This window comes from Clarias gariepinus, chromosome 25, assembly GCF_024256425.1.
Source record: "Clarias gariepinus isolate MV-2021 ecotype Netherlands chromosome 25, CGAR_prim_01v2, whole genome shotgun sequence".
Lineage (NCBI taxonomy): Eukaryota > Metazoa > Chordata > Actinopteri > Siluriformes > Clariidae > Clarias > Clarias gariepinus.
In genome coordinates, this window is record NC_071124.1 from 6,307,974 (window position 1) to 6,335,211 (window position 27,238).

General features: G+C 38.1%; 3 protein-coding genes across 7 annotated transcripts in view; 2 read left to right on the plus strand and 1 right to left on the minus strand.

Moving 5' to 3' along the window:
- Window positions 1–11,791, plus strand: part of LOC128513275 (SH2B adapter protein 2) — a 36,050-nt gene extending 24,259 nt beyond the window's left edge. For all 5 annotated transcript variants that reach the window (XM_053486998.1, XM_053486997.1, XM_053486995.1 and 2 more), the window contains exons 8-9: window positions 3,841–4,012; window positions 7,196–11,791. In XM_053486998.1, the coding sequence (XP_053342973.1) occupies window positions 3,841–4,012; window positions 7,196–7,482 (459 nt within the window). In that variant the 3' untranslated portion in view covers window positions 7,483–11,791. The remainder of the gene's footprint in view (window positions 1–3,840; window positions 4,013–7,195) is intronic.
- A 2,269-nt stretch (window positions 11,792–14,060) lies between these two features.
- dnajc30b (DnaJ (Hsp40) homolog, subfamily C, member 30b) lies at window positions 14,061–16,738 on the minus strand. The gene has a single exon (XM_053486247.1). It carries the CDS (start codon window positions 16,685–16,687, stop codon window positions 15,926–15,928), a length of 762 nt encoding a protein of 253 aa, XP_053342222.1. The 5' UTR covers window positions 16,688–16,738; the 3' UTR covers window positions 14,061–15,925.
- A 1,822-nt stretch (window positions 16,739–18,560) lies between these two features.
- On the plus strand, window positions 18,561–27,238 carry bud23 (BUD23 rRNA methyltransferase and ribosome maturation factor). Its single transcript, XM_053486758.1, has 12 exons — window positions 18,561–18,746; window positions 21,958–21,995; window positions 22,124–22,219; window positions 22,425–22,507; window positions 23,364–23,460; window positions 24,528–24,624; window positions 24,710–24,760; window positions 24,933–25,018; window positions 25,111–25,156; window positions 25,245–25,306; window positions 26,320–26,409; window positions 26,803–27,238. Exons 1-12 carry the CDS (start codon window positions 18,699–18,701, stop codon window positions 26,855–26,857), a joined length of 849 nt encoding a protein of 282 aa, XP_053342733.1. The 5' UTR covers window positions 18,561–18,698; the 3' UTR covers window positions 26,858–27,238.

A 27,238-nucleotide genomic window follows, 5' to 3' on the forward strand; every position in this document is an offset into this window, starting at 1 on the left:
GAATTTGACAGCACTTTTACATTATGTAACCTAAACATCTGCTCACATTCTCCAAAAAGTTCCCCATATTGTCCTGATTTTGTTTAATGCGTTTGGTCGGACATGTAAAGAGTCGTCCTACTGTATGGCACAAATTTAAAGTAAGATTCTTGTCGTTATTAAAATCTTTATACCTACTCCATATAGCGACATACTGCGCTCGCACGGAACACCTCGTGTCCATCCAAAATGAACACGCTCGGTCACATGGGTTGCTTGTAAGATAAATAAGCAGTGGGGGTATCGAGTTCTTTGCGAATATACAGTTGCTTTCTGTGTGAGCATTTATCCATAGTGGTGGCACACGGCCACCGCGATCCGGACGAAATACGATCTTTTTACATCCTGCCGTCCAAGATTCCATCTTACTCCGGTGTCGCTGTTGGCAACTCGAAGCCTTTTTTCATAGTGCTGCCCTTTCACTACATCTGAGAGGTCTTCTCTTTTACTTTCCCTCTCGCTGGTTCTGTATGTTAACTGATCTGTCTGCATATGGGGGTGGAATTTTCCCACTCCACTCCTATGACCAGAAGTTACACACCGCACTATGAGACTTAAATAGCAAAGGTGCGTGTGCGTGCTTGGGTGTAGAGAGGATACCTGCTCAGTAAATACGTCCCATAGCCTGCATCTGTGCTGTTTCACCAAAATGTAAAAGATAAAAATCACTTGTACAGTACTTAGAAATTGTGAGCTATATGATATGATATGATATAATTTTACATTGCTAATAACATGCACAATGCACACTTTGCCTACATGTTTTTAGTGATATTTGCACTGTGCTGCAGTTTATTATGAGGATTGATTGCACTAATCTAAGATTGAAACAAATAAAAAAAATAAATTTCTGACCTTGGTAAACACATAACATATACTTCCTTAAAGATGTATAGTGTTTGTGTTTATAAGGTTCTTTCAGGCAATACACATTACTTAAAATCAATTTCTAAATAATTGATAAGCTCTGAGTGGAGTCTACAGTGAGTGGGGACGAAAAAAGACACAACAGGCCAAATGATGATTAAAAACTCAGCATTAAGTGTTTTATTCTTATACTACAGCAGTTTGCATTTTTTTAAGTGTGTTAATATAATTTTGTAATTTGCACTGCAGCTAGTACTGCCATGACCAATTAGAATCAAGAATTTAAAAGCACTATGGTGTAATATTATATTATAATAATAATATTATGTTCATAATAATAATAATGTCTTTTTAATTTAGCAGTTTCTCTGATTTAATAACTTTATTGTCACTCTGGTGTTGTATATACAGTGAAACCTTGGATTCCGAGCATAATTTGTTCCGGAAGCGGGCTCTTATTTCAAAGCACTCGTAAACCAAATTACATTTTCCCATAAGAAATAATAGAAACTCAAATTATTTGTTCCACGCCCCCCCCTCCCCAGAAAATACATAAAAATAATTAACACAAAATATAAAGTAAAAAAAAATATATTTTGCACTTTACCTTAAAAAAACAGTAAAAATAAATCCCGACAGATAAGTGTTTCCGTTTGTCCGCACAGGTACGCGTGCGTGTGTGTGTGTGAATCTAATGTAAGCTTCCCACTCCCCCTTGTCCTCTTACACAGTTATTCTTCCACTATTTTTACACAATTTTATCCGAAAAATAAAGAAGAAATCTCTCTAATGACATTCGATTGAGCGACACACTAACGGAATCACTGCTGTAAAGTAAAAATAAAACAAATTAACCTGCACTTTACTTTTAAAAACAATCACGATAGAGCAGTGTTTTTGTGGAGTAGAGAGAAAGAGTCTGTCTGTCTGTGAAGGCAAAAGTAGGAGGGGTCTGTGAGTGTGTGTGTGTGTTGTTACTACCTCTACCTAGGGGTGTAATGGGCATAATATAATAAGGCCTCTCACCACCTTCCCACTCCCAAGTAAAGGTAGCCACCAGGTTTAACAAAGTAAATATAGCCTTTATTTAGACTCAGAGTTGAGTAATGCCCAAAACAACAAACAAAATACTCTACCGCGCCCTAGGCTTGCCTAGTCAAAATCAAATACAAAATCAAATACAAACTTGTCTAACCTAACTTCCTAGACGAGAAACAGGAGGAAAATACAAACGTAAAAATAAAAGGGGCTTCTCACTCGTACAGAGGCTACAAAATGCTCGAGATGATTGATTGATTAATTTTTCACTAGTTAACAACACACCTAAAGTTTCCAAAATTGTTACTTAATTCTGGTCACAGCTCAGACTGCACTTTTTAACTTCACATCACACTAATCAAAGTTCACACGCAAACGGTTTAGTTGGGAGTGGCAGGGTAGAGAGAGAGCTGTCAAGTGGTGGGTTTTTAACATGGGCATCCCAGCTTGTCCAATCAGCTTTAATCTATTTGAATGGGCCAGTCACAGGAGGTCTCCTATAACTCCACCCACACACACACACATACATTTACACAACCTTCTCAAAACGTACAACAAATCCAAAGTAGGAAAAAAAAAAAAGTTATTATGCAATACATTCATTTTTATACCTATATGACTCTGGGTCATAACAGTGTGTGTGTGGCATGGTGTCCAATGATCACGTGCACACAGACACAGAGAGCAGGAGAGAGAGAGATACAGAGAGAGAAAATGGATCTTTAACCTCTCTAATAAGACATGCCTTTGATTTACACATGCGCTGTACACACATGCATACAGACTTAAAATAAAATATGTTTTACGCACACACGTGGTCACAGTGTTATAGTAAACAGTACACCTGTGCACGGATGTTCGTTATACCAGGACGAGACGATTACCCACAATTCCGCAGCGTAAGAGTGAGAAAAAACATTGGTTCATGACACTCGGCATCAAAACAAGAAGCGCATGCGTGATACATGTTACTCGGTACTCGTAAACCAAGACCTGTTCGTTTTTCAAGTCAAAATTTATTAAAAATCTTTTTAAACTCGCAAACCGCGTTACTCACAATCCGAGGTTTTACTGCGTTCCAAATTATTATGCAAATTGGATGTAAGTGTCATAAACATTAAATATTTAGTTTTTAAATTAAACTCATGGATGGTGTTGTGTCTCAGGGCTCTTAGTATCACTGAAATGAATCTCAGACACGTGTGATAATTAGTTTGCCAGATGAGTCCAATTAAAGGGAAAGTACTGAAGAAGGTTGTTCCACATTATTAGGCAGGCCACAGGTTTCACGTAATATGGGAAAGAAAAAGGATCTCTCTGCTGCAGAAAAGTGTCAAATAGCGCAATGCCTTGGACAAGGTATGAAAACATTAGATATTTCACGAAAACTTAAGCGTGATCATCGTACTGTGAAGACATTTGTGGCTAATTCAGAGCACAGACGGGTTCGTGCAGATAAAGACAGAACAAGGAAGGATTCTGCTAGACAAATTCATTGAAATAAATGTTATCATTAGGAGGTTTGTTCAGTAAAATTCGAATTATACCCTAATGGTTGATGACTTGAAAATTTTACTGACTGTCATTTGCATTGACTAATTATAAAAATCAGAGAAAGATATCATTTGCGTAATAATTTGGAAGTGGTGGAAGTGTGTAGGCAGTGTTTCAATATTGTGAAATGTACCCGTCCCATGACTGAAAGCAGTAAACAAAATCACATTCTTGTGTGTGACTGTCACGTTCAGCAGCAAGCTCCTCATAAGTTCCTCCTAAGTTCAAAGAAAACAATAGGACTTCCTGTTATTGACCCAATGATATAAAATATTTTTAGTACAGTCTTAACCCAGTGAGTCTTTCTACAGTGTAATTATATGCATGTTGTGTTTCATGCAGCATCTGCGGTTGTCGTTGAATGAAAACGGCCAGTGCCACGTGCATCATCTCTGGTTCCAGACGGTGTGTGACATGCTGAGGCACTTCCACACTCACCCCATCCCGCTGGAGTCCGGCGGGTCCGCTGACATCACACTGCGTTCGTATGTGCAGGTGCAGCGCAATCCCTCGGGTAATATGCACATGCACACGCGCATACACACACACACACACAAACACGCATTCATGCATGTAAATTACAGTCTCTTATAAGTCGGTTAGTAATTTTTTATTTAACCTAGAACTAAAAGTGACTTAACTGAAAAATAATGTCGACATTGATTGCAAATTGACAAAAAAATTAACAATATATTATTACATTATAACATTATATTAATATAAAAAAACTTTGACAGGGACCTCTTTGACTCCTTTTTGGTTTTGCTAACTCTAGGTAATATAAGCGAACGTGACATAATTCAGACAAATTTTTTGTCTCACACACATAATTTGAACTCCTTGATAGCAAATGTTTCTTGGTTACCGGTTCAATTTCAGTGCTATTACTACCATGCTAACTATCCTGACATCGCTAAGCATTTTAAGTCTTAGTAACATGATTAGTCTGTGCTAACTTTATCTAGTAAATATGAAGTAACCTAACAGTTGTTTTGGTTTGTTTTTTTAAGAAGTATGTAATTGACAAAATTGCTGAGGCACCAACAAAATCGTTGGTGCCTCAGCATATGAACACCTGCTTTACAATTTTTTGTCTTAAAAACTGAATTTTGCAAGAAATTTGCCTTGGCATATGAAGCATTTCTGGCATCCTAGGGACCAAACCGAGCCAAACTAAATGCAGGCTAAGTTGTGCATACATCTGGGAGCCGTTCAAAACTTGTTTATGTCATTGGAAAGCCAAGCAAAGCAATTTTTTTGGTTGTTTTTTTGCATTTTATGCAAGATTTAGTGACGATAAATTGCACCATGGTTCCCAAGAATGTTAGCAAGGACAGCAGCAAGCAGCTTTCGTTTTAAAAGCAGGAATCATAAATTAAGATTAAGTGAGGTTTATTGTCTATTTATTTCAGATTTTCTTTCATTTACACATTTTCCTAAATGTTTTGATAGTTTTCCTATGCAAAAATATGATTATAGTGCTGGAAATTGGTAATATACAGTAGGCAATATTTTTGTGTGGCTGGAACGGATTATCTGCATTTACATTATTTCCAATGGAAAAAAATGTGTTTTGCAATACAAAATGTTGTCTTAAGAACTCTCCTCTGGAACGGATAAAATTCGTATGCCGAGCTACCACTGTACTGTATTTATAGTTTCACTGATCATGCTAGCTTGTTAGCAAACCTAAGCTAACCTGGCAAGATTTTTAAGTCAAAATCACCAACACACACTGCTAACTTTAAAGAGCTAATAAATGTGAGGTAACCTGACAGGATTTTTTTTTTTTTTTTTTAAACATTCCTGTTCATATTTCTGTTGCTAATGCTAGATAACTAGCCAACCTCAACTAGTTTTACTTGAATTTTATGGGTATTTTATAGTGATAATGACAAATGAATAAGATATTTGCTGCTAAGTCTAGATAGCTAGCAAATTATTAGTAAATTCTAAATATTAAATATTAGTAAATTCAGAACCTTTACTGTTTACACTAGCTAGCTAACCTAAGCTAACTTGACAGGAGTTCTGTTGTGGTAGCTACAGTAGCTATTATTCAGAAATCTACAGGATATCAGAGTCTGTGTCATTCAGTGTAATTATAAAAAAAGAGCATGGTGCTATTTATTAATTTTTCATTTTAATTTATAGGCTAAAAGCAACAGTATATACAAGCGCGCACACACATATACAGTACACACTTAATTTGATTTTACATTCAGATTTAAATATGATGCTAAAAATGGTGCGTTTTATTTTACATTTTCTTGTTCACTATACAAAGTCTTCGTCATTCTTGCCTTGGCATTTCATGCCATCCTTGATCTCCAATAAATGAAAAGAGGTATTGCAAACAAAGAAATTCAAGCTGAGAATGGAGAAAAGTGCTTCCTGATGGGGGATAAGCCGGGCTCAATAGCAAGCCAATGAATGTGGTGCCATGATGGATGGGTGGCCTTGTCATTGGACTGAGGGAGCAGAGCACAAACTCACTGAACCTGTAAAAAGAGCCCCCTTCTCTCCCTCATGCAGTCCACTTGCTGTTGCTCTTTCCATTCTCAGTGCCAGTCTGGTCACAGCAGATGAATGCCCTCCATTGGGCTCTGAAGAGGCACAGAGCTCCTCTGTTCTGCTTCGGGTCTTAACATACTCCGTCACACGTACAAACAAACATGAGACGTGTGTGCTCCTGCTGTTTGCAAAACCGCCATTAATATGCTGGTCTGATTAAAAGGAGTGTGTTTGTGTGGACTCATTTACAGACACACACCACACATACGCACACACACACTGTTTACGGGCATTGGTAATGCATAATGCATGAGGGCATTTGTGGTTTAACATTTGGCTTTTTTTCATGGTGAACTCTTTGTAGAACTTTTCATGAACATTCTTGGACTTTTTATTAGGTGTTAAAATGTCTAACACACTGTACTTTTTAATCTTTAAACATGACATTCTTAAGGTAGGGTAAATAAATAGGTTCTTGGATCGAAGACACAAGAAAAGTGTTTACAGGAATAGGTACAGCTGTAATATCTAGATACCCCATGACCTATCACAGGCATGGAACAACTGAGGCCAGAGGTAGCTCAGTGGTTAAGGCATTGGACTACGGTTCGGAAGATCCCAGGTTCAAACCCCACAACCACCAAGGTGTCAGTGTTAGGCCCTTGAGCAGGAGACCTAGTGTGGTCTGCTTGGGATGCCTGTGGTAACTGGAAACGGTCCCACTTTATCTTGAAGATGGTCCTGGACTCGGCTGATGTCGACGGCTGTTCTCTGAGGACTTATGAATGCAGTCGCTTATTGGTTTAGGACTGGAATTTTCTTACAGTTTTGTACCTGAGCCTCCAATAACAAAACTGGACTCTATATTAACTTAAAAAACATATCCAGTTATATTGAACTTCCAGCCACATAACACACAATATGACTGCAAAACAATTCCTGTTATCACCCAAATGAGGATGGGTTCCCTGTTAAGTCTGGATTCTCTCAAGGTGTCTTTCTATTGCCATCTCAGGAATTTTTTCCTTGCCACTATCGCCCTTGACTTGACAAATATTATACTAATTTCCTTAATTTACTTTTGATTTGCGACAATAAGCATTGTTAAAAGTGCTATATAAAATTGATTGAATTGAACAAGCTACTGAGCTACAAGCTCCTATAATCATGTTTTTCGTTGCAGATGTTCCCAGCGTCGCAACGCCATCACGGGAACCCAGCTGCCGGAGCGAGGCTGCTCAGCCCAGTCTTCATTTTCCTGGAGCCTCGCAGCCTCCGGCAACTCCGGTGCATGATGCTCCCCTCTCCTCCAGCTCCTCTTCGTCACCCACGGCCCATGGAGGTCTCCGGAGCCGGAGCAACAGCTCTGAAAGACTGCTAGAACTCAGTGCTGGCACCACAGAGGAGTATAGTGATAATGATGGCACTCGGAGGACCAGAGCTGTAGAGAATCAGTACTCATTTTATTGAAATTCAGCAAGAGCTGCTCTTAAGATACAACTTGTAAGGTTTGCTATTCGTTACCAGCCTTGTATTAAATACAATATTTCCTAAGTAAGGGATATTCAAACATATCTAAAACTGAAAAAAGTGGAGTTGGTTGGAGTTTCAGCGACACACTCTTTAAGGATACACTGCATTTTCTACAACTTCTGGTTTCTTTCAGGTGACAAGGCTGTTCACCTAGAAAAGAAGTAAGATATATTTCTTCTTAATGAACAGAAATATTGTACATTTAATTGTGCTTTGCAGCCTAATACTCCAAGCAAAGCAGGTTTGTCGGTTACTGAATAGTGCTTTAGAACAGGTCCTAAAAGCACCTTTTAAAGACTTTCTACATCAGTTTACAACACAGCCTTCAAATTCGAGATGGGAAGTTTTTAAATCTCAGAAATATATATAGATAAATACGTCTTAAGACATAAATCACACAATAGATTCTGTGTTGTCTCCTTTTTCACTTTTACAACAAGAAAAGCCATATCTGAATGCGGAAGGAAGTTGTTTAGAATCCCTGTGAGGACTCGCTGCATGCCATGGCTGTAGCCTTAGAGAGAGAGGAAGCGTTTAAATTGTTTAGGACAAAATGGAGACAAAGATATGAGAATATCATAAATCCATTTGTTTTGAAATATGTGTTAGGGTCGTTCAAGACAAACCAGGACTTTTCATGGTGCAGAACATCAGTTATGAGAGTAAAAACTACCTTTATTTCTATATTATATACTATACTGTATAATCCCCTGCTACACTTAATGCTTATTGAAAATAACTCCAGTGGGCTCTGAGCCGACCCTAGCCAGGATCGCCATTGGCATTCTTCAAAACGTTTGCACAGTTTAAATGTTTAACTGTGGTTAAGAGTCTCATCACCGTGCTTGTGCGTGAAGTCTTCCAGAAATGTCAATCGATTTCATGCCTTCGTTCATGAAAAAGTCCTGGTTTGACTTGAACAACCCCTGATAGAAAAACGTAAGAAATCCAAAACAATGAACCATTCTCAAAAGCAAAAGTAAAATGCTGTTTTGTCACATGTGTAGTACCCTTTAAAGCCTTAAGCTTGTTAAGGAATAAATCGTAAGTATGGTATTTTTTTTTTGTCTTTTAGGGGAAATTTTTGATCAACACCCATCCATTAAAGCAGAAATGTGTTCTTTGTTGGATTTTTCGAGTCCTAATCTCTGAACACAGATTCCAAATATATTCCTTTTATTTTCTGAACTTGAGGTACTCTTCCTCTATGCAAAGGTATTACTCAATATAGTCTCTATTAAAGCAATGCATTTGCTCCAACTCTCAAATCCTCTTTGAAAATCCCCTTTGTCGCAGTCGATGGTCTCCCACTGCGCTACAGAGCATATACAGTGATGACACCATTGACACAAGCAACGTGCACAGATGAAAGAAGATGGGGAAACCAAGATTGAAGACAAACCACGCAGTGGGAGACCATCAACTGCGACAAAGGGGATTTTCAAAGAGGATTCGAGAGATGGGTTTAACGGCGGTGCAAATGCATGGCTCGTGATGAAGACTATATCGAGTATTTCTCAAGTACAGAGTAATAGTAACTTTACCACCTTCCTATGTCATCAGTTAATAAAGAAGTTGTGCCCACTTTTGCAATACTTTCAGTAGAGCCGTCGTCATAGCCCATAATATTGCAATGAGGAAAAGTCAATATTTTAAAAAATCTAAATATTGTGTATAATCATGACTTGTGTCCATTTTAGTTACAGCTTTCGAAAAAAAATGTGGAAAAGATTGAACGGGTGTCAATACTTATGCATGGCATGATATATTTTAATGGTCCCAAAAAAAAACAACAATTGGGAAAACATTGAAATATCAAATAAACGTACAGTATAAGAAAAATAAATGACAAATGATAGATTTCCAAACATGGATCCCATAAAAAAAGAAACTGTGCTATAAGTTGGAGTCTCTTTTCCACCAAGAGCTCTGAAACACCAAGGACTTACAGGATCTTTACTTTTCTTCTCCATGATGATTATAGGTTTACAGTACAATACACTGTTGTCTATCTCATCCCCAAAAGTGAAAGTGATAACTTGGCTGCTGTTCAACTACCCAGACGCTCCCTTCCTTAATGTTTTACATCCTTTCTTTCCATTCCCTCTTTTTGTTTTTGTTTTTTGACATGGCATGTGTGTCGCTCCTTCCCTGCGGACTTTGATATCATACGTTCCTTAGAGGAAGCTGTCTTGTTGATACATCTGCCAGCGGTTAGCCTCCCCCAAGCCGTTTCCTGCAGATGCCTCTTGCTCCCACCTTTTTTTTCTTTCTTTTTTCGAAAAAGGGCTTTTAAGAAGTTAAAAGCTGCTTAGTGAAATCAATTTCCCAAGAGCACTCCACTTCTGTTTGTGAAGCTGTTGATAGGACGTTCCGGACATCCTGTCTTTTGGGTTTTATGGAGATAGCTTCCCACAACTTCGACGTGGGGTGAAGGTCGGTCTCCAGAATTAAATAGTTGGAAATTAACCCGGGAAAAAAAAACGTAAAAAAAAAAAAAAAAACACGCTGCTTTCTGGTTTGTAAAATGGCATAGCATTGATATATAAATAGCTAATACAAACACTAACAGATTTCTTAGTGAGCTGATGCAAATGCTGGCACGTTTTTGCCTGCGAGTGTAATAGTTCTCCGTTAAAGCCTCATGTCACGTTGTACATAATGGTAAAAGGCTAGAGTAATTTCCTACTAATATACAGTTCTCTGTACGCAAAGGGATTGTAATTCTGTAAAGACACTATATCAGCGCTAGAAGAATAACAGAAGTAATTAGCTAATTAATAAGTTCTAGGGTTTTTTTTTTGGAGCATTGATTTTTTTATGGATATTCGTATCATCATTGCTTAATCGATATTTTGCTTAAATAATGTAAAGAATAACCCTTTTTTCCTTACAACTGGAGTATTTATTTCCTAATTAAACTCATTTATTCATTAAGAAATCAAATAACAATTCGTCTTTAAAATAGTAATACGAGCGGTGTTCAAGTCAAACAGGGCCTATTGAATTTTTTTGAAAAAGAGCCACAATTAGATTAGCGGTTCGAATCATGTCTGAAACGCTGGCCTCTCAGGAACTCCCTTAATGGCCCAAATATGTGGAAATAGCTTGGAGCAAGGTCAGAACTCGCAGTCGAGTTTCTGTAACGTGGAATGGTTGTGTGTACAGTGTGACACAGACAGATACTTCTCTTTGGCAAGCTGGAATTTCTCTTGCTGAATGACCGCAATGGGCTCCGAGCCACCTTGCCCGGGATGTTCAGCCTTCTTTAGAACATTCACACCTTTTAAATGTTTTACCGTGGCTAGGAACGTGTTCCTGAAGTCTTCTGTAAATGTCAATCGGTTTTACGCCTTCAATCTTCCATCTGCTCATGAGATGGCAAGTCCTGTTTTGACTTGAACGCACCTTGTAAAATCCGGTAGCCAAATACACACATAAATCATCTTCATTTAGTACACTTCTACTAATGTTTTAAAAAAAATAAAAAGACCATAATGTTTAAACAACATTGTGCGCCTTGAATTTTGAGTTCCTCTTACCACCCCAAATGCCCCACTCACCCCACTCACCCCACACCCCCGAAATAGAAGCACCTGAAAGCTTACAGGTTTACCTCAGACTGTTATAAATCCCTGACAAGGGAGACTCCTAAATTGTCTTCTGTGATTCTCCTCACAAAAGCATTGACCATATCAACACGTTTAATCCATGTATACGGACTGTCTTCCATACAAGTCCTTGCGTACACTCTTACTACCGAACAACGTATTAGAAAAAGAGCTTTAATATACTGTAATCCGTGCAGCTGAACCTTTTCTCAACAATGCTGTTTAACTGAATTCATCAACACTCCTTCTGACCAATCAGAAACGAGGATTCTTACAGTGCTGTGCGTACGTTTATTCAGGAATTCGACACTTGCACACACTTTTGTTTAAAAGTAGGCAGACAGGGAGAAAAATTCACAGAGCCACGTGTGCCAATCTGAATAGTATTTTTTTGAAACCTATTTATTTCTCAGCCGCTGTACATATAATTTTCATAGAGAGATTTTTAGTTGTGTATTTTCACATGTTTTTTTTTATGTATCCAAATAAATTCATGTGTAATTTCAGTTTGCTCGTGCTAATTACTGGTTTTCTGTTTATTCCTTTTCTTTTGTTTTTGGCTGAGTTTTTAGTGCAATTTTGTACAAAGTGATGTACTTGACATACTACTTTATATTTCTGTGAATAAAAACGGAGTGAGCAATCTGTTAACAAAAAACCGTGGCATCTTTTTTATATATTTTGTATATTTTATATACTGTATATATATATATATATATATGATAAAGGCAGAGTGAAAGTGTAAAGGGTTGTATGAGACCATATTGCAATCACAAATTTGCTTATCTTATAAACATAATAAGATGTGAAGCCTTGCACCTTCAGGGTCCAGGTTCGGTTTCCTGCCTCGGGTCTGTGTGCATGGAGTTTGCATGTTCTCCCTGAGCTTGGTGGGTTTCCTTTCTCAGTCAAAAGACATGTGTGTCAGGCTAACTGGCATTCCCAAACTGCCCCGTAGTGTGTGAGTGATTGTGCGTATGTGAGTGCCCTGCAAAAGAATTGGCACCCCATCCAGGGTGTACCCTCAAGGTGTCTCCTGGGATAGGCTCCAGGATTGTAGGATAAAGCGTTACTGTGAAAAAAGTACATTCCTGCGATCACTTATGCTACAGCAGCTATAAATAGTTATTCTAGCAGCTGCTTTTTTTTTCTGTCTGAAGATCGATGAAACAGAAAATGCAGCTTTTTGTGTTGCAAAGAAATGTGGGTGTGTGTGTGTGTGGGATTTTTTTTACAGCTTTAACCAGGGTCCAGTTACACAGTGACTTTCGGGGTGCCCTATTTTCTGGACGTGTACAATGTCTTCACAAGTCACATGCACATGCATGGTTGGTCAATAATTGAGTTTCTCATATAGAAACACTAATAACAAGATAAAAGTCATGCAAGTGTAATAGTCTAACCAGAGTAAACAAAGAAAAGAGAATCACAAAGCAGGGGGACATCAGTAACATTGTTCTGCTTCTCATACACACCGGTTCATCACTCATCACTTTTCGTGCTTCGTGAATCCTACTTGTCCAGACAGGGAGGATTGTTTTTGTTTCGACATCCTGACTTTCAATAAACCTCCCCGAAAATACCATGCTCACTCCCCGATAAGGAGTGCAGGTGGCTATGTGAATCTAATCTCGAGTGCAGCACTCCTGCGCACGGATGGACGACATATATGGGTTTATAACGTCAAATGTTTTCAGTAATCATTAATTAAGGTACTAATGCCTAATCATCATTTTAGAAGACTTATGTTGTATCTTTACCGGCAGATGCTGTGAAGACACTGGTTTAGTCCCCAATTCTCTTTATGTGCCAGCATGACGCCATCTAGTGAGCATTTATTTAATTACAAAAGCCTAAAGTGAAAGCAATCAGGCAACTGTTTTGAGAACTTCTATGAGAAACCACATATATTTAATTATCTCACTTCTGTTGACGTAATTGAGAAGCCGCTAAAGTCCCAAAAGGTGCATTTTTTAAAAATCGTGTGCACACAAGGTATTATCTCATCCAAACAGTGGTGGGCAAAGTATACAAATTCTGTATTGAGTAAAAGTTCATTTTACATTCATACATCAACATACTTACCTATAGATTTAATCAAAGATCAAAAATACTTTTTTCTATTAACTTTCTCTCTCTCTCTCTCTCTCTCTCTCTCTCCGCTTTCTGCCTGGGACGGTAGCTTGCTTTTTTTTCTTTACAGAGGGAAGGAATATCACAGAATTACACATGATTGGTGGCGATATTCCCAATTCAGTTTCTGAACACCACTGTGGTTATGTTACGCAACTCTACGCAGAAATGTAGTGAAGTAAAAAGTACGGATATTTTGTAAAGGATGTATTGCAGTTAAAGTAAAAAGTATTCACTAATAAAACTATTCAGGAAAATATACAGATATGTGAAGTATGTAAATAAGTAGAGTAACAAAATAAATTTACTTACTAGTACAGGTTATTTATTTGTATATCTATTAAATATATATTAAATCTTTATTTATACGGTTTACCACACCATGTTGTTGATTATTTTTCCTATAAAGGTATGTTCAATTATATTTTATTCCAGAAAACAAACCTGTGCTGTTAGACTTACAAAACAGATATGTTAAGCCGACTTTATGTCTTTATTAGTCTATGATATAGTCAAGCTACTTGATTTGATCCCACAGACCAGGAGTAAGCCTTCTGCAGTACCACTGCTTTAATTTAGACGTTTATCTTACATGATGTAACGTGTTGGTGATTCATCAAATGTTAGGTTAGACAACGAATAAATGAGCACTTACACATCAGCACCGAACACAGAACCACCTCTGTAATTACAGTGATTACAGTTTAGGATATGTAATTAAGCTCAACAGACACACAGTTCACAAATTTACTCCACCGTAGCTTTTATTCATAACCTTGAGGTATTCTTCTTGTTAATGTCATGAGGTTACAGGCTGTGGATTGTAAAATAATATTTACTCTATAACTGTGCAAATGATGCAGATGTGAACAGGATATTCAAATCAGATTACAGTCAGAAACAGTAGCGGAGATTAAATAAATATGATGCACGCTATAGCAGACGCTCTGCTTTATCCAGCTGCAGAGCTTAAACAGAATAAATAACACTTTTGTTAGGAGCAAAAAAGTACAATCAGATGCTGAAGTTTCATTATCAGATAAATCAACTGAAATTGAAAGACCTCTGGAAAACCAGTACCTTAGTAATCATTTATAATTTCCTAAATTTAAGGGAAAAAAAGGTGTATTTAAAAATAGTGGCACGTTCAAGTCAAGCCGAGACTTTTGATTGGGGAGAATAACAGAACACAAGTCTACCAATATACTTTTATTTCTCTATATAATCATCACCGTTCTGTGCTTGAAGACTTCTGTAAATGTTTTTTGCATTTATTCGTGAGAAACGTCATCACAAGTTACAGGTTTGACTCAAACGTCCATAGCACATGATTTAAAGGCAAAAACAAATTCTGTGAGATGTTCTTGGTTTTAGATAGATAGATAGATAGATAGATAGATAGATAGATAGATACTTTATTGATCGGGAAAGAATTTCCAGATTAGTTCCCATCTTTGTGCAACATGACAGAACTGAGCTGTTGTTTATTATTTTTAAATTATGAATTCTACTTCTAAGCTTAATTAAAGTTCACTTTTCAGTGTGCATCATTTTCTGGAAAGGAACATGTAGTGTAAGGCACAGTTTTGCATCTTAATTTTTTTCCATTCCTGTCACACAGGATGCAGCTACTCAGCTGATGTTTAGCCAAAATTTCTTATTAAAAAGCAGGGAAAAGTTACATGTGCAGAATAAGGAGGGGTAACTCCAGGACCAAATTTGATTTCCAGTGCCTCCAAACTCTAAAATCTAATCTAGATAAGTCCTTAAAAGTGCATTTTTTTCTCTCCTTGAGTGCAATGCGTCTATGAGTTGCTTGTATACATAAGCTGAAAGATATCTAGAGCATGATTTTTTTTAAATATACATAAATCACAAAGATATGGACTTATCTAAGGTCACTGAGAAAACCTGTTTAAAATCCTTAATACCAGTTCAGAAGGCTGGTTTATGTTTAAATGCATCTCCTCTGTTAACCATTGTATAGACACTAATAGAACCTGGGGCAGAGCTTTGTGAACAGGGGCGGGTCAATCATTGATTTTCCATACAGTTTTTTCTATTTAGGGTAATGCGGGGTGGCAGATGGAGCCGGATCTCAAGGAACTTAAGAGACAAGGCAGGGGACACCCTGGATGGGGTGCTACATTACTGCAGGGCACTGAAGCAGACACACAGACACACAAACAACACTCTACAGCATCTACAGCACCTTCAAAGTATAATTACATAACTTGACAGTGATGCTTAATTTTTGAGAGATTGATTTTGAGGAATGATTTATGTATAAAGGCAACATGGTGGCTTAATGGTTAGCACAGTCGCCGTGCAGCTCCAGGGTTGAGGATTCGATTCTTGCCTCGGGGTCTGTGTTTGTGCATAGAGTTTGCATGTTCTCCCAGTGTTTGGCGGGTTTCCTCTGGGTACTCTGGTTTCCTCCCACAGTCCAAAGACATGCAGATTAGGCTTAAACGCCATTCCGAAAATGCCCGTAGTGTGTGAATGTGTGTATATATGTGTGTATGGACTGGCATGCCCTAAGTCTCCTGGGATAGGCTCCAGGCCCCCCGCGACCCTGTGTACAGGATAAAGCGATGTGGACGATGAGTGAGTTAAGTTGAGTTCATTGAGTAATGTTATGATTTCAGACTGAACAGAAGGACAACTCCTAAACCTATCAGAGCACCGATGGCCATCTCAGTCCCTTTCTCCAGTCTCCATTTCTGGGACTCCTTTCCTCTCGCCCTGTCTCTCTGCTCTCTCCAGCGGCGAAGGCTCTGCTCTCTCTCCAGCTGCTCGCCGTAATGCGCTCGATAAAAAGCGTCAAAGTCAAACATGGGCTTCTTCCATCCTCCTGGCCCCTGGGCAGACCTCGAGCGCTGATGATGATGATGATGTTCCTGTCCCGTGTCCTTCTGAGACGGTCTCCCGGCGCTCTGGAGGTCCGCTGAGCTCAGCACACCGCGGTCGTACTTCCTCCTGAGGCTGACGCTCCCCAGCACTGTGTACGCCTCGCTGATCTCCGAGAAGCGGCGCGCGGCCTCGGCGCTACCCGCGTTCCTGTCCGGGTGATACCGGAAGCTCTGGCGGTAGTACGCGGTCTTGATCTGCGCCTGCGTGGCGTTTGGAGAAACCCGCAGGATGTCGTAGTACACCGTGTTACGGCTGCGGAGGGAAGCGGAGGTGCTGTAGCTCCGAGCAACAAGAGTGCACGCGCAGGTTCTGCGAGTCTGATTTCCGTTGCGATGAACTTCCTCCCTATTTTTCTCGAATGTTCTTAGGTTCAGGTAAGCGCCGAAAACGTCACGAGAGCGAGTGGTTACTGAGAATGTAGGATTTGTTTTAAAAGGACAAAGTTTATACACTCCGGCTCCCACTTTGCCACTGACCTCCGCCATGACGGAGCGTCAACTTCCTGTCGGGAGAGAGAGTTAGCCAATCAGAGCGAGGCCAGAGCGGAAGTAGTTCTGATTACGACTTTTTTTAGTTCATCTTTTAAATATTTTTTGTTTTTAATTTTTAATGGAATTGCGTCAACATTAAGGCATTATCATACAAGCTTTAAAATGTATAAAATAAGATTTTATTGTTCTTTAAGCCTGTGTTACTATTTCTCAAAGACACAATATAATGTCCTATGTTAATGTATTAGTTTTCATTTCTCATTTCGTTTATAACATAAATTAATATGTAAAAAAAAAAAAAAAAAAAGAAAAACTTTTTTGCCACTCCAGTTAAGGTATTATTATTATTGTTGTTGTTGTTATGCTGAAAAGAATAACACACAATTCAAACAACAAGACTGTCTAAAACTTTTGGTAAACCTATCTGACTTCCACAAACAGCTTTTACTCTTCAGCAAAATGTTATTCACTGATAATTTTTCTTCTGCACATTCTGTTATTGTGGAATAACAGGACTATAAACAGGAAGTCTCTCTATAAAGCTGACTAGTAATAAAAGTGGTGTTTAAAGTTCATGATTTGTTAAGTTCAAATGGCCAAATACTATGTACTATCTTACAAAGTTTCTATCAGAAAATACATTTACAGTTCACATTCACAACCTTTTGGCAGACGCCCTTATCCAGAGTGACTTTTTTTTATTTTATTTTTTATCTCATTATGCATCTGAGTTGTTGAGGGTTAAGGGTCTTGCTCAAGGGCCCAACATAAAAAAGAATATGAAAAAGTTTGCAAAGCAGTTCCTATTCCTTTTCTTAGAATGTTGCAAATTTGTATGAATTTTTCTTTTCTTAAACTTGGTGATGTTAATTTATTATATAAAGACTGCAATAACAGACTAATTAGTCTGTTTTTTTAAACACACTTTACAATACTATTGGCTCTGGGTGCTTTTTGATGTATGTTTTTGACACTGGGCTCTACAGTGTGACCCAAAATCCTTTGGTAATCCTTACATTTCGCCTTGCACATATTCAAGGCACCCAGTGCCAGAGGCAGCAAAACAACCCCAAAACATCTTTGAACCGCATATTTGGCTGTAGGTACTGTGTTCTTTTCTTTGTAGGCCTCATTCCTTTTTCGGTAAACAGTAGAATTATGTGCTTTACCAAAAAGATCTATCTTGGTCTCATCTGTCCACAAGACATTTTCCCAGAAGGATTTTGGCTTATTCAAGTACATTTTGGCAAACTGTAATCTGTTTTATGTCTCTGTTTCAGGGGTGCCAACAATTTTGGCCATGTTACAAATAAATTGATTATATTGATATTATATATTTTATGGATACTCTTGATTCTAGTGTATTAGACTCTGTTAATGTTGTATACATTTTGGGTAAACACCTAGCTGTAAGTGGCAAGGCAAAAGTCCCTCCTTTACCTTGTTTATATGTAACCTTGTGTAACTTTGTGTAACAAATGTATAGTTAGATGAATATAATGTCTAAAAAAATAAAAATAAAAAAAACTACACACATTTCCACATCCCTGCTTTTTTAATGTATCCTTTTATATTTCTCACGCGCTCTGAGTGTTATTCCTGATCTATATTTAATTTAGTATTATTAGTTCTTGTTGTGTTTGTTTGTGTGTGTGTGTTTGAATTCCCTATCTTGTCTCTTAAATTCTTGTACAAAAAGAAAAAATCTAAACAACGAACACCCTAAAATAAAAAAATAAAAAACAGAAGTAGAAAGTTTTTTTTTTTTAATCCCCATCACTGACATTGGTGTAAAATTTTAAAAGAACCCCTGTGTCTTTAAGAACTTCTGCATTCGTCGCCTAAAAGTGACGTCATATTAAATGGCCATGTAGATACATGTGTGTGAAGTGATCCTGCATGTTTTTTGTTGTTGTTTTTTTCGATAGCAATAACACCAGCGCTGGTTTATACATATATAGTTTTAGTATTTTACCGGATTTTATAATTCCCAGACACAACAATCATGGCTGCAAGTTGTCGCAGACCCGAGCACATGGCCCCTCCGGAGGTGGTAAGTAGTCAAGAGTGTAACACAAACAGCTCCATGTCGGACATCCTGCACCATGTACTGTCTAGATTTGAGTTTAGATGTATAATGTATAAAATATGATATTAGAATTGGTCAGATCCCCATAAGAGCAGATCAGACAGTAGTTTTGGCTGCAAGTCAAATCAAGTGTTTTATATTAATAATGACATAATTCCCCATAATAAACTAAAATAATAAGTGGTATTATTTAACAAATAAAAGTATAATAATAATTAGGAATGGGACTCACTAGGGATCTCCCGAAACAATGTTATCGTAATATCTGGGTGCTGATTTGATTTGTACTGCGAGTCTCTAAACACCAGATTAGCTCTGTTAAAAGCTCAGTTTATTTCCACCATACTGAACATCCTCTCTTGGCCCCTTGGGAACAAATGATCAATTCACAATGCTGCAAATGCCAAAAAAATGACAAGCTCTGGACATGCCCCGCCTTTTTCGGTCGTGGAGATGATGGGCTTTTTGTGCGTCTCAGGGTCGTACCCTTACACTCAAGTTTCTTCATCGGTAATGTCCCTTGACCTGAAGGTCAGGTCATCCACGGCACGCTGACAGAGTTCTTGGCAGACTTTGACGTGAAGTTTCTTCTGCTCCTGGGTCAGCGGCCTGGGGACGAACTTGTCAGCAACACGGCTTGTTCAAATCACACGTGAGGATCACATGAACTGTTCCATATGACATATCAACAACGGCAGCAATGTTGTGCATTTTTCTACGACCATCATCACACACAAGTTGCGGAATGGTTTTGACATTTTCGGGGTTTGAGCTTGTTTGAAGGTCTTTCTGATCTTTCGTCAACTTTGAGTGAGATTCTTCCACTTTGTGAACACTTCAAAACACCTCAAATGACTCCTTGCAGCATCGCCATAACCTTGCAGAATCATGTCAAACGTCTCTGTGACAGATTTGCCCAGTTTCATGCAGAATTTCACATTTGCTCGTTGTTCAAACTTGCTGTCCATGATGAAATAGCAGTGGTCAAAGCAGCACCAGTTGCACAGCTCCTGATGTCTTTTGGCACACTGACTTATGAAGGTCGAAGTCCCGTGACTGTGTGTGCACTGTTGTGCTGCCACCTGTTGGTGTGTTACAAAACTAGTCTTAAACCTTTTTGATACTACCTCATACTAAACAAACTTAGCCATTCTAAACTTAATTTTTTTTCTCCTTTCACATAGGATACTGTGTAAACAGTTTAGAGCGCACCACGTGAATATATATGAACTGTATACTTTTCTGTATTTTACTACCCATCTTGAGACATCTGGAGATTGTGCCAGCTTCAGTAGACAAAGGCCAACCCTGCGAGGTTTCTAAGGCATCTTGAGAAGGACCTGCTCCAGCTAGATTCTGCTTTATGATGGCTGGAGCTACACATCCTGCTCCTGTGCTTCCAGTGATCTGACCCCATCTGCCCTCTGCACCTACTGCTGAACTGAATCTACACAAATTCTGATATATTGAACTTTCACCTGCACAACACACTTGATGTTATTTCTATCTGGTATCACCCAGATGAGGATGGGTTCCCTGTTGAGTCTGGTTCCTCTCAAGGTTTCTTCCTATTGCCATCTCAGGGAGTTTTTCCTTGCCACTGTCGCCGTCACCCTTGGCTTGCTCATCAGAGACATTTCATTCATCATTCATTCATTTCATTATTATCTAGACACATTTTTCTCACACATACACACTTCCAAATATTTTCGTTTCTTTTCTTTTCTAAAAAAAAAAAAAAAAAAAAAAAAATCTTTAATTTTTTTTTGTGAAGCTGCTTTGGGACAATGACCATTGTTAAAAGCGCTATATAAATAAAATTGAATTGAATTGAAAAATGAACTGCAACATTTGACCACTTCAAATATTATACCTATATATAGAGGGACCCAAAAAAATTTATACACACTTCAACTTAAAAATATATACCTCTCTTCTGAGGGTCACATGATCAGCGTCACGGATGGTGCGACTACTGGCATCTTTAGATAAAACATATACCTACACATTGCTGCTGTAATTCAATTTAAAGGGTGTAAAAAAAATCCCCATTACATGAATTGAAAACACAAAAGTATCATATGTAACTGAATAGATTTTTCACTATCTGTAGTAATAATGTAGATTATGGTGAAGTTGTTCATAACAAGACAGGTCAGTACGTTTTCTAACAATTTAATGTATTGTCTTCTGATTTCCTTATAACATAACAGGCTACAATTTATGGTGCCTAATTTAAATTTAAGTTTTAAGGAAAAGAAAAGAAAAAGTAAAAATAAAACAAATTCACCTGCACTTTACCTTTAAAAAAATGGTAAAATAATTCCAGATGGATAAGTTTTTGTTTATGCGTGCAGGGTGCGTGTGTGTGTGTGTGTGTGTGTGTGTGTGTGTGTGTGTGTGTGTGTGTGTGTGTGTGTGTGTGAAGTTAAAGTAAGAGGAGAGTAGGAATTAGACCCCCTTTCCCTCTTCTCGTCTTAAACAGTAACCCTTCTTCCTCTCTTATTTGGGTTTCTCACTCACTCACACACACACACACACACACACTAACGGAAAGTCTGAAAAATGAACAAGGAACATCGCTAATTACACGCTTAACGGAATCACTACCATAAACTAAAAATAAAAAACAAATTAACCTGCACTTTACCTTGTAAAAGAATTGCGACAGAGCAGTGTATGTACTGTATGTGTGTGTGTGTGAAGGCAAGAGGAGGATGGTGTGTATGTTTGTGTGTGTGTGTGTGTGTTTGTATGTGTGAAGGGGCAAGTTGTCCATTGACGCTGACACACACACATATAACAGCTCGTAAACCAAGACTAGTTCGTTTTCCAAGTCAAAATTTATTTAAAAAAAAATTCTTTGCCCGTCTTGCGGGACACATTGAACCGCGTTACTCGCAATCCGAGATTTTACTGTATACAGTACCTATAAACTAATTTTAAAATACTATGATCTCATTAATAATTACACATTTTATGTAAAAAAAAAAAAAAAAAGCAAATTTTTGGCAAAGTGCTGTGGTATAAGCTGATTAAAACACTTATGAAAGTTAATATCAGGGAGATAGCACTTTATTAACTCAAACCTTGCTTCAGTCGCAAAGTGCTGAAGTAATCGTATCTTTAATCTCTTGAATGTTGCCCCGGCTAAAATTTAATATTGTATTCACAGTTCTACAATGAGGAAGAGGCAAAGAAGTACTCTCAAAAGTAAGTGTTTATCTCTGTGCAAGGCAAGCGGCTGACGCGCTAAAATTCTGATCAGCAGCTTTACGTTTCTGTTAAATCACCAGTGATGAAATCCTTATCCTAACTGTCGGCTGATGTGTTCTGTAAAGCTCTCGGATGATCGAGATCCAGACTCAGATGTCGGAGAGAGCGGTGGAGCTGCTGAACTTGCCAGACGATCAGCCTTGCTATTTACTTGATGTAGGGTATGTGGAATTCATATCCATCACACATTGTTATGATTAAGGTACAGGGCCTAAAACTAATAACCTAGGTTATATATTTATTTTTATGAAGTAAAATACTTGTATTTGATCGTCTGGTGCAGAAAAAAATACAAGTATGAGGGGTTGTAGAAGATGCAGTGATTGTGGTCTATGTTCATCTGTTTGCGTGTTCTTGTGTCTTCAGCTGTGGCTCTGGACTCAGTGGAGATTATTTATCAGAAGAAGGTCATTACTGGGTTGGTGTGGACATCAGCACGGCCATGTTGAGTGAGTGTTTACAGTTTCACATCCACATTTTCACTAGAATGATATTACACACTAGAGATGGGGATTCAGTTATTAACTGTGATTCTTTTTTTTCTTTTTTTTATGTATCGCCACATTGACTCCAAAATAGTTTTTAAAATGATTCATTACATTTAAAAAAAAAAGAGATGCACTTTTTCCCATCTTCAAAACCCGAGCGCTAATTAGTCTCCAAACACGTGCGTTAGAAGCTGTGCGTGGCTAAGTGACCACAACTTTGGAAACGTTTTAAGGGGGTAAAACATCAGCGTTTCTTTACAATCCTACAGGTGGTACACTGTGAACTATTCCCACATTGGCATCCTATGTGGTAGGAGTGAATTATTTGGCTAATATATATATATATATATTTTTAAGAAATAATAATCAGGGCGGATGGCAGAGATTCGTCCTGCTCTGTAAACGTTGTGCTTTTTTTTTGTTTTTTTAAGTTAAATGTTTTTCTATTTAAAGTTAGTTTGTATAAATGATGTTTAAATGAAGGAGGACGGGTTACCCTAAATTATATAATGTTTAGTTCAGTTCCGAAGCTGTTGAATTAAGCTAAGGTATAAAATGTCCAAGTCTGACTCAATTTTTTTATTTTCTTTTAAGATTGAAGGTCTTAAAATCGTAATGAAATTATAAAAATGTTGTCTGGATATTTATAAAATCACAATATTAATCGGATTGGCGTCTTAAATAAGTCTCGTGATAATATCGTATCAAGTGGAGATTGGTGATTCCCGACTCTATAACATACAGGTAGTTATAATTGTAGTATTAATAGTTAATTACGTGAACATGTGTAAAATTGTTTGCTCTTTTCCATGGTTAGATGTTGCCTTGGACAGGGAGGTGGACGGAGATCTCGTAGTAGGAGACATGGGACAAGGAATACCTTTCAGACCAGGGACTTTCGACGGCTGTATCAGGTAAAGGGGGAAAAAAACAGAAAACAGAAAAATGCTTAAGCTGATCAAAAAGAGTTTGTGATGTGAGAGAGAGAGAGAGAGAGAGAGAGGTTTTTACTATAAATGGCTTCTGTGAGCTAATACAAGGCCTGTACTTTTGATAGAAGGTGGTATCAAAAAGTATTGAGATTTGTGCACCACAGAATAGGGCGCTTCCACCATACACCTTAAAACCTTTTTTCAAAAAACTATTGATGGTCTGGCCACCGGGAGACGAATTCTCGATGAGACCTGCCTCGGCTTTTTCCGTCGTGGAAATGATGATGGGCTCTTTCACTGTGAAGTGATGAAGTGGCAGATTCCATGATGAAATAGCAGATTTAGTAACGCACATGGTCAGAATAGCACCAGTTGCACAGGTCTCAATGTACACAGAATGATGTCTTTTGGCACACTGACTTATGAAGGTCGGAGCTCCCTGTGACTTTGTGTGTAGACTTGTGCTGTCATGTGTTGTATAATATTTAAAAACAATATTGATTCGCTAAGAACAAAAGTGGGAGGGTTTGGGGCGCACAGTGCTCCGCCCTAAGGATGATTCGAAAAAATCTAATTAGAGCTCAGCCTCAAGTCACATGCTTTTTAAAAATGTACGTGCCTACATAGACACTTGATTGTCCGGCCCCCGCGTACACAAACACAAATGAACGTAATACAGTTTAGATTTTTTTTTTATTGTTAATAAATTACATTAAGAAATATAGCGAAATATTGTGACTAAATGACTTTATTACATTATTAAAGTAAACAATTATTATGTTAAATAATTACATGTTAAAGTAGCACCCCTTATTGACCCCTTATTGACCCCTTATTGACCCCTTATTGTCTCATCACTGTATTGTGCCTGAAGTCTTCTGTAAATTCACTCAGTTTTATGCCTTCATTTATAAGATTTTAAGATTCCCATTCTTTAAAATGTAAGCAATTTTTTCCCCTAAACATAAAAGGTGTTTAAAAACCGTTCTAAGTAAAATAACTTTTTTTTATATATAACTTAACATTTTGCCCAACATTGTGCTCCTCAGTATCTCCGCTCTGCAGTGGCTGTGTAACGCGGATAAGAAGACACACAGTCCTCCTAAGAGACTCCACACCTTCTTCAGCACACTCTACTCCTCTCTGGTAGGAACATCACATCACAGATAACACATTATAGGGATTCATTATTGATTTGGAATCAATTTTTTATTTATTTATTCATTTCTAGACGAGAGGTGCCCGTGCCGTTTTCCAGATTTATCCGGAAAATTCCGAACAGGTGAGCCACCCTGACCTCTACAATAAATCGAACCTGTTTGACTTTTTCATTAGAGGAAACTAACCAGCTGTGTTAATGTTTATAATAAAAAAGATGATTTTTAATACTTTTTTAACCTGTGGGAACGAGGACATGTTATTAGCACGGGGTTAACCGTACAATCTGGTTCCAGCTGGAGTTGATCACAGCCCAGGCCATGAGGGCAGGCTTCACCGGAGGCATCGTGGTCGACTACCCCAACAGCAGCAAAGCCAAAAAGTATGCGCGCCCTATATTAAAAATTCACTTTGTTTTGTCATGTCTGCGCATATTTTGTAATAAACTGATGATCTCCTGCTCACTTCTGGAAGGTTCTTCCTTTGCCTGTTCGCTGGCGTGTCTGGTGTCTTGCCCAAGGTAGTGTTTACGGTGACATAATTCACAAAAGACTGAGTCAAAAGTTTTGATTACAATATTAAGACGCAGTTGTTTTGTTGTCTTAAAGGGCTTAGGGACGGAGACCGTTGAGAGAAATGTTTCAAATCAGGCGCAGTTCACAGGACAGAGGTAAGAAGGTCGTATTTCATCCTATAGAGTCTGTAGAAGTGAAATTCACTCAGTTTAATTCTTGGATAGAAACACATTTGCCTTAAAAATGTAACTAAAAAATATATTAACTGATAAAATTAGTTTTGCATCATATTTCTCTGTAGCACATGCTTATTAATTAACTTCTTAACCACAAGAGGGTGCACTTGCAGTTCAGGTGATGCCCTCTATTAGACATTCTATTTTTAATCTAGCGGTATTTTCACCGGCCTTATTTTCTTTTCTTCTGTTTGTGTAAACTATTTTTGCTTAATTGGTTTGTCTTGCATAACGAATTTGTTGGAATTATGCTGCTAGACCTGTTTAAGTAAAATGTAAAATTAGGAAAAACATCAAGTTTTGTCATTAATTGTTAATAATTAATCATTTATTAATTTGCAACCCTAATTATGATTCAGATTAGCAAAGCTATTCATGCTATAACTCTGTTAAAATCACACAGCATAAATAATTGATATTAAATTAATTATTTGCATTACATAATGTGGGGTTTAAGCTTCAGCACTAAAGGGTTCCCATTGTCAGGTCCTGGGGCAGAATCATTAACCCTTTACCCCATACAACCCAGCTACTGGATGCAGTGCCGGTCCCAAGTGCAGTTGGAAAATGTGAGGGTTGTGACAGGACACATTATTTCAAATGTTTATAAATTTTTCTAAATTGGTTAGTTTTCCATTTTGAATGAAATCATACTGTACATTTGATGCACATTTATGTAGACAAGTGGAGTGCCAATACTATATTCACTTAACAGAGGTCTTGTCCATGGCTCAGTGCAGGCTTCAGTTCTCTCCTGTCCTGAATGGACGTGGACCAACAGAGACAGAGGGCAGTAGTTCTGTCTGACTCGAGCCTCGTCATGACAGTTTTTCCTCCCTCTGACACGAATGCAAATATTGTTTCCAAGACTGTTATTGTGCCAACCGGTCAGTTAAATAACTCCTTGTTTGTGTTGTTTTGTCAAACCAAAGATCTCGCTTCAAAAACTTGAAAGGCAAGTCCCTGAAAAAGAGCAAGGACTGGGTCAAGGAGAAGAAGGAGAGGAGGCGAAGGCAGGGCAAGTACGTATCTCTGGTTTCTTCCACGCATTTTACTGCGAAGGAGACAATATCTGGGGAAAATCTGTAGACAGTCGACAATGAAAAATAGTGTCTTTGTTGTGCATGTGTTTTAGATCCGCTGAGAGTCGAGCTGCAATTTCTTTTCCTTTATTAGTCTACTCGTCTGTCATTGTCTGTTTGCCTGTCTATATAATTATCGATCTACGTATATTGTAAAGCAGTTTAGAGCTGTGGCTTGACCCTTCACCTTATGATGCCTAAGGTCATATTTTTCTCCCCTTTAAATTGTCACCACTGTCTTAATTACGCTTAATTATTCTAGTCCTACTACAAACTGAAATAGCTCAGATGTGCTCCTCTTTATATTTATTGATAGTACTGATGTTGTTTCAGGGAGGTGAGAGCAGATACGAAATACACAGGCCGCAACAGGAGACCTCGCTTCTGAAGGCTGTCGTGGCCGATGGTTTCCATCAGGCTTTGTCTTTGCCTGCTCAGATGGACATTACAAACTAAACAAGATGCCCGACGATGTGGACTTGAGCAGGGTGGATTATTCTCTTTTCTGAACAGGCGAAACGGATGGGAGACATGACTGCCGTGGGAATATGACATGGTTATACAGAGCAAAATATTACTTACTCACTGTGCTTAAACAAAACTCTGTTATTAAATAAAATTGCCTTCAGTATTTATATTGGAATACTATTAAAAGGATAATGCAAGGCAAAATGCTTAATGGATGCTAATTATCAATGATTACTGATCAGAGTTTGTGTAGCGTTTTTGAGTGAATGTGATTAAATTGCATTTTTTTTTTTTTCAGATT

What these genes read in the sequence shown, in the direction of transcription:
- dnajc30b (XM_053486247.1), bottom strand. Translation starts at nt 16,687, where the DNA reads ATGGCGGAGGTCAGTGGCAAAGTGGGAGCCGGAGTGTATAAACTTTGT.
- bud23 (XM_053486758.1), top strand. Translation starts at nt 18,699, where the DNA reads ATGGCTGCAAGTTGTCGCAGACCCGAGCACATGGCCCCTCCGGAGGTG. An exon ending in AACAGCAGCAAAGCCAAAAA is followed by an intron (nt 25,019 to 25,110) that starts GTATGCGCGCCC and finishes CACTTCTGGAAG; the next exon opens with GTTCTTCCTTTGCCTGTTCG. An exon ending in AGGAGGCGAAGGCAGGGCAA is followed by an intron (nt 26,410 to 26,802) that starts GTACGTATCTCT and finishes ATGTTGTTTCAG; the next exon opens with GGAGGTGAGAGCAGATACGA.